Source organism: Haliotis rufescens, unplaced genomic scaffold, assembly GCF_023055435.1.
Source record: "Haliotis rufescens isolate VD_foot unplaced genomic scaffold, xgHalRufe1.0.p SCAF_1, whole genome shotgun sequence".
Lineage (NCBI taxonomy): Eukaryota > Metazoa > Mollusca > Gastropoda > Lepetellida > Haliotidae > Haliotis > Haliotis rufescens.
Genome location: NW_025963779.1, coordinates 78,562,802 through 78,573,219, shown reverse-complemented (window position 1 = coordinate 78,573,219; position 10,418 = coordinate 78,562,802). Strand labels below are relative to the sequence as shown.

The following is a 10,418-nucleotide window of genomic DNA, read 5'->3' as shown; positions in this document are numbered from 1 at the left end:
GAGGGGGTAGGGGCGCTGAAATAAATTGATAACGACTAAAACGGCTCTAAATGAAGACTGTTTGTGATAAATACAACATATGATACCAAACGTTCACTTCAAAGCAACCGTTTTATTCGCCAAGCGAATAACTGCTTCAAGAATATGAAAATGGAAGGCTACGGCACGAGTTTACAAACGCCTTTGTGATTGACAGCTCGCTGGTGAACGTGATTCCGAGGTCACCATGACCTGACCTATTTTCTTCGCGCCGGTGGGTTATGTTCGATACGGCTTCTCACTCGTTTCCGGGGGGTGATTAAGGATTCGTCACACGTTTAGTTAGCTGTAATTCTGTGTATTGTCCGTTTGTTTCTAAATGTTTCAGTCGTCTCACCGACGTCGATGTTAATTTATTACCAAGAATATTAACTTTGCAATGTTTATCAACACGGGACAGAACAAATAATGTCAGGCATGATACTTAGTTAATAATAATAATGAATACGTATGCATCTCGAATCACTATTTAAATAGTGCTATACATGTAATACACATACGTTTAGGATTAATGTATACTTCCATTTTTAGCTCATTACATTACTGAAACTATATTCTGACGGATTGTTTGATAGGCATTTCGTAGAAGTTGACGGATGACAAAGCAGACAGAAGTTATGGATAACAACTTTTTGTTTTACTGTAAATGGCGACGTTTCGGTATAGATCCTTATACTGCTCCCAGGCAAGGCTATATATACGGATCTATACCGAAGAGCAAGGCTTGACAACGGTATAGGGATCTGTATCGAAACGTCGCCATAACAGTAAAATAAAGAAGTTGTTACCCATAAATTGTGTCTTCTTTGTCATATATTCTGACGTTTTGATCAACTGTTCAGAGTATATATTTAAGTGTATTAACTGTTACGCTTTAAATAACAATGTCTAGCACTGAGTTAAAAAAACCTCGTGCGGATTGTTGAGGATAGTATACTGATGTTTACTGCTTCATTTACAATGATGTCTATCTATGCTTATAAGGAAAAATATAAAATCAACTTCAGATTTAACTCCGTGGGAAAACATGCATACTAGGGGTATAAGCTGACTGTTATTAGCATGCGTACAGCTTCGTCTCGTCGTTGACTGGCATTTAGAAATGAAACACATAAGGAAGAGAGGTTATGGATGTCAAATTCCTTGTTATGACGAACACAACCTTTCGGAGTTTATACTTTCTCCTTCATCAGGTGAATAAGTGCTATGAAGCAGAGAACACATACATGTACCTGTAACGCACCTGTAACGTACGTGTAACGTTGTTTGTTGTTTAACGCCGCACTCAGCAATATTCCGGCTATATAACAGCGGTCTGTTAATAATCGAGTCTGGACCAGACAATCCAGTGATTGACATCACGAGCATCGATCCACTCAATTGGGGTCGATGACATGCATCAACCAAGTCAGCGAGCCTGACCACCCGATCCCGTTAGTCGCCTCTCACGACAAGCATAGTCGCCTTTTACGGCAAGTGTGGGTTGCTGAAGACCTATTTTACCCCGGATCTTCACGGGTCGTATAACGTTGTGTTGCCCATACCAAATAAGTCGACATCCATAAATTCTCGTCCTTACCTTTGTCTAATTTCACAGCTCAGTTTAAACTGTAAACTGGTCACGTCTCTGTTCTGACACAATGTATGGTCTTACCGGTCGTAAAATATTGCGTCCTACATATACGAATACAAATTGTTTGTTTGTTTGTTTGTTGTTTAACGCCGCACTCAGCAATATTCCAGCTATATGACGGCGGTCTGTAAAATAATGGAGTCTGGACCAGACAATCCAGTGATAAATATCATGAGCATCGAATACAAATTGAGACAGGAGGCACGTAATTAACACTGGGGGAGGAGGACGCACAACAATGTAGACGTTTAAGTTCCTAAAATTGTAAATTGCACATTATAGTACACGCACGCACGCACGCACGCACGCACGCACACACGCACACGATGGTCTTATAATATATTTAGGCCAGATAATCAAGTGAATGACATGTCATAAACCAAATCGCCGAGCCCTACCACCCGATCAATAACGCCTTTTACGACAAGCATGGGTTTCAATGCTGCGGACCTATACTATTTATACTGTTAAACATAACTGACATTAATAGTCTGGTCAGATATACATTCACACTTCAGAGTATCATTGGTCGATTTTCTTCAGTCATATATTTAAATCACCATCAAGATTAGGCTTAAAGCTTCTGAACATGTTAATTGACATCAGCAAACTTCTTTGAAATGAAATAAAGTGTGCCACATGTCGGAGCCCAGGGCCCCGTTACACAAAGCGATCTTAGCGCTACGACTGTAGTAAGTCAGTGTTAAAGAATGGGAGTTACGATCGACTTAGCGCTATGATCACTTTGTGGAGCGGGGCCCAGGGTCCCTATGTTCATGCCTTGGACCCAAAAGCAAATATTACTGAGATTCGCATGGACTCGAAAAGAGGCAGAGACAGGTAAAGACATAAAAGAAATACATATAATTCATGGCATAAAACACGTCTAATAAGCACCCACGTACTTGTATGCATATGTAGTAACCATTGCAAGGTAAATACATCTTCCCGGGACAAGGGCGTTAACTGACTGTTGAAGTCCAGCTTCAACTGGACTACTATAGTCGGTTATCTCCCTTGCCTCGGGAAGATGGGTAAATATCAAATGTTTGGTCACTCACATGTATATGCACACGTCGGACACTTTACCATGTATTTTTCACCAAAAAAGAGGACAATCTTTTGAATATTAGTATAGAGAACATGGTTAGTGAGTGAGTTGAGTTCAACGCCGCCTTGAACAGTATTCCATTATATCACGGCGTGGCAATTTTATTTGCGAGAGAAGCCCGAAGTGATGCAGGTCCTAGACGTTTACCGTTTTGGTGAAACCCACGATCATAGGTATGGTGCTGACAACGCTAGAAATATAATCGGAGTGAAACCGGATTCGAACCCACGATCCTCTGTTTCTGGCGTGCCCAAGGGACGCAACTCTGCGCAGCGACCAGCGGCGCCTGAAACAACTGGGTAATTCGTGCCCTCAGAACATGGTAAAAGAGGTCTACTTTGCTTGTTTATATAAATCACAATGGAAATCTTTTGCGAGAAAGTCTAAAGTAAGAGTCCAAGTGATTCCTTTTCCTAGCCGAGATGAGACTTATGCTCGAATTCTATCTATTCCCCTACAACCATGCATGAATACATTGAACACAGACCCTATATATTACATCAATGATTGGCCTCTCCCTGTCAGATTTACATTATTTAATATTTGTCTTTTCATAATTGCAAAGAAATTACCTTTGTGAAAACTAATGACACTCACGTAAATTACAACATCACAATATTCGGGTGAGAGTACGTGAATGAATGTCATGTGACAATTATTACACCCGAATGTGTGTTATACTGATTTTACGAAACTTGTGATCTCGTTCTCTCTCGGGAAATACAAGAATTCTGAAACTCGTTTCGTAAAATCAGTATCGCATACTAATCTTTATTCATTACCAATAGCCGCCTCCGTGGTCTAGTGGTAGCGCGTCCGCCCGGAGAGCGGAAGGTCCGGGGTTCGATCCCCGGCCGCGCCATACCAACAGACGTGAAAAGAGGGTAATTGTTGTTACCCTGTCTGGCACTCGACATTAAGGGGCTAAAACAAGGACTGGTCGGCTCGGAGTCAGTATACTGTGTCTGAGTGGGGTATTCATTTTAAACTGCGGCATGGTATCTCAGTGAGCTAGCACTATAAATCGGCATCAGTCTGGACTAGTACAAGCAGCCACACACACACACGTGCATGCACGTCGCTATATAAGTGCAATAATCTTGGACGCGACGTTAAACCCAATTTCACCTCACCTCACCTCACCTCACCTCACCTCATTACCAATACTGTTTTATCCATACGAAGTACACGTGTACAATGTTTTCAATAGCTCAAACAACATTGACACGTAACCCATACATGACGTTATAATATTAATAATAATAATAATAATAATAATAATAATAAAAATAATAATGAGGATGTGTCAATGAATGTTAATATTGTTGACGTTATATTGTCCCTGTTAGTTTCGATAGGCTTTCAAAAGACTTGTTCTTCTCTATATGTTTGTACATATTAAAAGGATTATTACATCACTGTGATTATCTTACTGATTTTACGAAACTTATGTCAGAAATCATGAATTAAAAAAAGTCTTGCACTCGTTTCGTACAATAAGTACAACATTCAAGTATATTTTATATAATATCCTCCTGCACTGCTTTGTGGCGAGTAAGTTAAAGTTTTACGTCGTGCCAACCAACCGCCAACCAATCAAAAGAATCCTAGCAATGCGGCACCGTCACGGTCTGGGTCGGTTTGCCGGGACAGCGCTCGCTGGACAAAGGGAACTAACTCTAAATTTAACTCCCGTAGTTCCTATCCCAAGATGGCTGCGCCCACGAACAACGTGAAGTAGCAGTACACTTGGATACGTTGACGCGAGAGTTCCGTTATATTCCCCGACGCGTTGTATGTCAATCAGTCATCATGGATGAAGGAGAGAGCAGCACAGGCGCATCTGGATCTGATGCAGAGTTCATACCCCGAGAAGATCTCGTCAAGAGCGTGATGGAGTTGGGCTGCAGCAGAAATGCAGCAGTCAAGGTGAGCTTTCACTGGCTTCACATAGGACGTTACACACGACTCGTTGAAGTTAAACATATTCTCTATTTTCTTTTGTTTTTCTACGTACACAGCATAAACCGAAAAGTGAACAAATATATGTATTAACATATTTCCACCTGGCTGGTTACTGTCATCGTTGAAACCGGTTGTAATACTATGGGTGCAGGCTAAAACGGCACCTCAGCAAAACGTCACCGATTTCTCTGGCGAAAATGGCACCGCATTTGGCGAAAACGGCTACTAGGCTACTATGTGTCGGGCGAAAACGACACCACTATTTTTAATAATGATAAGAACGATTTTTTGTGGTAATATATATGGTTTATTTACATGGTCACAGTTATCACAGCATGTTGTTGTTTTCTGACATTCTTCTCTCATGCAACACATCGAAAGGCCATTGTGAATAATTGTGATCTGACAGCACCATGTTAGGCCTCTTAAATACAGTTTCAGTTTAAATTGAGTAAAGGTACTTAACACTTCAAAGCATAAAGTGTTTTCACATTAAGTTAACTGCGCCTCCAAATCAGTCGGCGAGTAAATTGGAGTAGGGGTCTAATTTCGTACTTGTTTTATTTCACAATTTCACGATTATTTGTGTTTGTAAAGACGACGTGAGTTTAATTTCTATTATTTTTCTTCAAAGCATGTCATGTTTTCACAATATGTTGTGTTGTGTATAAGCTAAGTTGGATTATAGTTGGAGTAGAGGCTAATTTCTAATGTAAACTTGTTTTAGCATCTTACAATTATATTGGTGTTTGCAAGTTACCATATAAGCATGATAAGTTTAATAGCACTTTTTTGACCAAGGTAAAAAAAAAAATAAGGTGCCGTTTTCGCCAGGCAATAGTAGCCGTTTTCGCTTGAGTCGAGGTGACGTTTTCGCCCGGTGACGTTTTGCTGAGGTGCCGTTTTCGCTATAACCCTAATACTATATAGGCCTAATACAAATAGGCTTGTCGTTGGAATTCTTGTTTAGAACTGGTGCTCAGAAACTCATTCTTATTGTAAGTATGTAAGAGGTGATTAAGTGATATGGTGGTCAGGCTCAGTGACATAGTTGATTGCATTTCATCCTACTAGAACCTCATGAATCGTTGCTCATATAATAACATAACATATTAATCAGTTGTCTGGTGAAGACAATATTTACAGACCTCTGGAATATTGCAGATTGTAGCATAAAGAAAAAGCAACAATAACAGGTGATCGAGGGTTATGTCAGCATATGAATGATTTTTTATGGTCAATATCCTGATTTGTATATCATGTATATCACACCATTCATAATCACTCTGATTCACTGGTGTGAAATATCACACACGAGACACGGGAAACACTCTATGCAAGTGGTGGCAGGGTAGTCAAAGGGATGAATATAATAGAGACTTCACCATATACCTTTAGCTGTTGGCATCAGAATGTGGCCAGTCCCACCATATGACCAGCCCCGGTTGGGAACCATGTTTGTTATACAATGCAACTATCTGTCTTACTCTTTGGAGGTCAGGTGTCTTTGACTTGGTTGATTGTGTGTCACATACCCCTAAAACATGGGACATAGTTTGAAGTCATGAGATCAGCCACTGGTTTGTCTCGTTCAGACTTGATTTTGTCACAGCTACCGTAACCATGGTAACATAATAGTTGTACCCAAGATTCTGGTCTTAAAACCTGATTTGATTTGATTTAACCTACTCATGTTAATCTCGCTCATGTATGCAATTGTTGTTACTGTTAATCCTCGATCTACCATATATATTCTGTACCATGTTCATTATTCAGCCTTGCTTGACAACGGTATAAGGACCTATGCCAAAATGTCACCATTACAGCCAAATAAAGAAGTTGTTATCCATATATTGTGTCTACTTTGTCATCTGTCAGCTTCTAAGAAATGCCAATCAAACAATCCATTCATGTATAGTCATCAAGAAAACTCACCAACACAATATCAATGTTAACATCAGCTTGTACATGTTATGTGATACATGTATATGTCTTGCTGCCAATGCCAACCCTTCATTTATTTTATGGATTATTATTTCTAATTATTTGTGTGTTTCAATTTCAGAGTTTGTTCTATACCGGCAACTATAATGCAGAGTTGGCAGCAGCTTGGTTATTTGAAAACTCCGACAAAAATCTAGACGGCCCATTGGAGGTAATTCCGACAGTGTTGATGTGAGACTGAACATTCATATTCAGTCAGTATCAGAACACTACATGTTGCATGTCCCAGAGATAAAACTACTGTGTTTTGAAGTCTGAGGTCATTGCGTTGTAGATTCGATATATCATTTTATAGTTTGCACCAGAGCGCTTTATCAAGAGGTTTCAAATTATAATAATTAACAAGATGAGATCAGTATCAAACATGCAGATTGATAGACTATTAAGGTTTCCCCATGCGGGTCATCATTACTTAGAGTTCTAGTTTTGCAAAAGTCACTTACATTTTACTGAATTCTGTACTAATAATAGAGAAAAAGCAATAACATTATAATTGGTTTCATTAAATGTAATGTTAAACATGTTAAGATACCTCAAACTTTAAAAAAAAAATTGGGACTTACAAAACAATTTCAATTTTTTTAAGTATTTACTTGATTTGCCAATCAATTGCTACAGAATTACTTGCAATGTATTAATAACAAATATCAGTTTTTCCAAGTTGGATTCCACATAGTTTATTCAAGATAGAGATAAATCCCTGGAGTCAGTGTGAATGTTAGCCATGTTCTTCTGGACTGCTTCAGAAGCTGCATTTGCATTGATGTTTTCTGTTTTAATCCCCATGATCCCGTTGTTAATCCTGCAGGATGATGTTGAGAGTGGTAGCGACAGTGATGTGGAGTTCATGTCTGGTGGCGCCCTCTACAAGATGGTGTTTGTGGTGAACGGAGAGCTACAGATGGGGGTTGGCAAAGTTGCTGCCCAGGTTGCCCATGCTTGTCTGGGATTGTTCAGAAAACTCATTGATGAGCAGATCAAATACGCCGAGATGCTGATCAGCTGGGAACAGTTTGGGTGAGTTGGTTGTCCAAAATTTGCTAATGTTTTAAGAAGAAACAATCATTAAATTTCCTTGAACTGGAAGTAACTAAAAATAACTAAATAATTTTGTGTGTGTGTGTCAAATGGGAACATTAGTACTGCAAAATTAGGTAATGATGTAGATTTGTTACATTTTAAAATATATTAATCAATGTGATGAAATTTGATAAAATCTACATGTTACGTTGTGAACAAGATGTGTTTTCTTACAGAGAGACAAAGATTGTAGTAAAGGGGGAAAACATTGGCCAGCTAAAAGAACTACGAGCCAAGGCGGAGAGTCTAGGTCTGCCAAACTACACAGTACAGGATGCGGGAAGAACACAGGTAACTCAGCAATGTCTCCGTGTTTCAGTGATGCATCTTCCCGAGGCAAGGGTGTTAACTGACCCCAAAAGTCCACTTTCCACCTTTGCCAAACTATGCTGGAATATCGTGCATTGTAGCGCCACCGATGGCTATTACGAGTTATGTCCCTTCTTTGTCCCTCCTATTGACCAATCAGATTCCACCTCTCATATCACTTGCATTTGCTTCAAACAAAATGGCAATGCCCAGCCAAGACGATCTAATCGATAATCAAGATCTATGTTGTATTAAAACAGGTCTTACCATGCCAAGTGCATCAAAGATTTGAGCACCTTGATGAACATGAAAAGATTTGTAAGATATCCGTCAATGCCCTGTTGACGGTACACATGCTTTGCAAATTCTGGAGTCGATCGAAATCGGCACATTGAAATCCATGTTGTACGAACCAGATGTCTAGTTCATTGCACAATTTTGATTGGACTATTCATAGACTCAAATTCCAGCCTAGTTCGGCAAGGGTGGAATCTGGATTTTTACAGTAAGTTAACTCCCTTGCCTCGGGAAGATGCAGTTATGTCACCGTATGTCAGTTGAATGTTTGAGGAAAACCGGAAGTGTTGCAGGTATTTACCACTTCAGTGAAACTCACAAGCACAGGTTGGTGCTAATAAACCAAGAAAATTTGTCATGTCGAATCTGGGATTCAAACCCACGATCATGGGGTTCTGGCATGCCCAAGGGATGCAACTCTGCACCTTGAATTGCAGCACCTGAGACGACTGGGTCACCTTTGCATTCAATAGGATAGATAGGTAACACAATAAATAAATAAATAAATAAATACTGCATGTTTGTTTTCATCTAAAATATATCTATTTTTGAAGAAACCTGGTTATTCATTCAAAACATGTTTAGACAGTTTGTGAGACAATAAACAGCCCTACCTCAGTTACCTCACCAATAACTACCTCAATTGAAATTAGGATTACCATTGTTTTACATAATGCCAGGAAATAACGATTACACATTGTAGGTATTCATCCTACTAGCGTAATACCCCAAATGTCATACAACATATGCAGTGTATGGTGTCACAGGGATGTAGCTAGGATTCCAAGCTAACTGCCCATGGGATTTTAATTTTTTTATATTAATAATAAAAAAATTCTAAGGATATTCAGCATGTTCAGAGGTATTTAACATTGTATATAATCATTGAATTTGATGCAGTAATGTTAGAATACAAATCACCTCTACAAAGCCATAACTTAATAAAAAAAATTACATGAACAGGGAATTTTGGAATTCTGATTTGGGAATTTGTACATTTGCTGTAGATTGTTTAGGTCTAGATAAACCCATGAAGGCAGTTAAGTATTATGACATAACTGACCATTTTCAGTGACTTTCATGACATAGTTATTTTTAGCTTTTTTTGATTGACCTTGTGTAGAAAAGCTGGATTAATTCTGTGAAACATAAAATTATAAAACTGTGGCCTAATCGACAAACAAATAAATTTCTGTTCCTTTCAGATTGCAGCTGGCTCGACAACAGTACTGGCCATTATAGGAAAAGTGGATGCTGTTGATCAAGTGTCTGGGAAACTGAAACTGTTATAACGTCCCTCCATCTCCTGTGTCACATGACCGTGCAGCATCCAGTGTCACATGAACTGCTGGAGGATGGGGAACACAGCTGGCAGCAACTCATGGGGAGACTTCTAGTCTTGGTCTCACTTCAGTATGTCAGCCAAGTCTCCTCTTTTTGTAGCTTGTGCTATTGAACATGAACCATTTAAGAATTTGCTGGCATCAGGTTAGATGGAAATCTAATATTTATTTACTGTTAGCAAATCATCGTTCTCAATCACATAAAAAAGCTTCCAGTTATGACTTGAATTTATTTAGAAGATGAAATTATCACATTATTTTTTCATATTTTTTTATTAATTCAATTATTATGCTCTGGTACAGAATCGGCTTGATACCTTACAGGATGCCTCTTAGTGGGAGTTAATACACACAGTTCATGGTTGAAGAGTGAGTGAGTGGGTATGGTTTTGTGCTGTGTTTAGCAATATTCCAGCAATATCTCGGCGAGCAACACTAGAAATGGGCATCACACATTGTACCCATATGGGGAATCAAACTCGGGTTTTGGGCATGACAAGCAAACGCTCAATCTCATTAAAATCAGATCTTAGTTCTTGCTACCGCTTAACAAAGATCTGAGGACATCCCATTACGGGTCATGTCAGACCGACCTTGTGCAAACTTTGACCGACCAATGGAATGACCAATCAGAAGG

At 39.2% G+C, this 10,418-nt stretch overlaps 1 protein-coding gene across 1 annotated transcript; it reads left to right on the top strand.

The window, feature by feature from the left end:
* The first annotated feature begins 4,476 nt into the window (after nucleotides 1–4,476).
* Nucleotides 4,477–10,252, top strand: LOC124147899 (probable peptidyl-tRNA hydrolase 2). The gene is made up of 5 exons (XM_046518745.2): nucleotides 4,477–4,712; nucleotides 6,814–6,903; nucleotides 7,561–7,769; nucleotides 8,009–8,123; nucleotides 9,644–10,252. The coding sequence occupies exons 1-5, from the start codon at nucleotides 4,596–4,598 to the stop codon at nucleotides 9,728–9,730; spliced, it is 618 nt and encodes a 205-aa protein (XP_046374701.1). The 5' UTR covers nucleotides 4,477–4,595; the 3' UTR covers nucleotides 9,731–10,252.
* The last annotated feature ends 166 nt before the right edge of the window (nucleotides 10,253–10,418 follow it).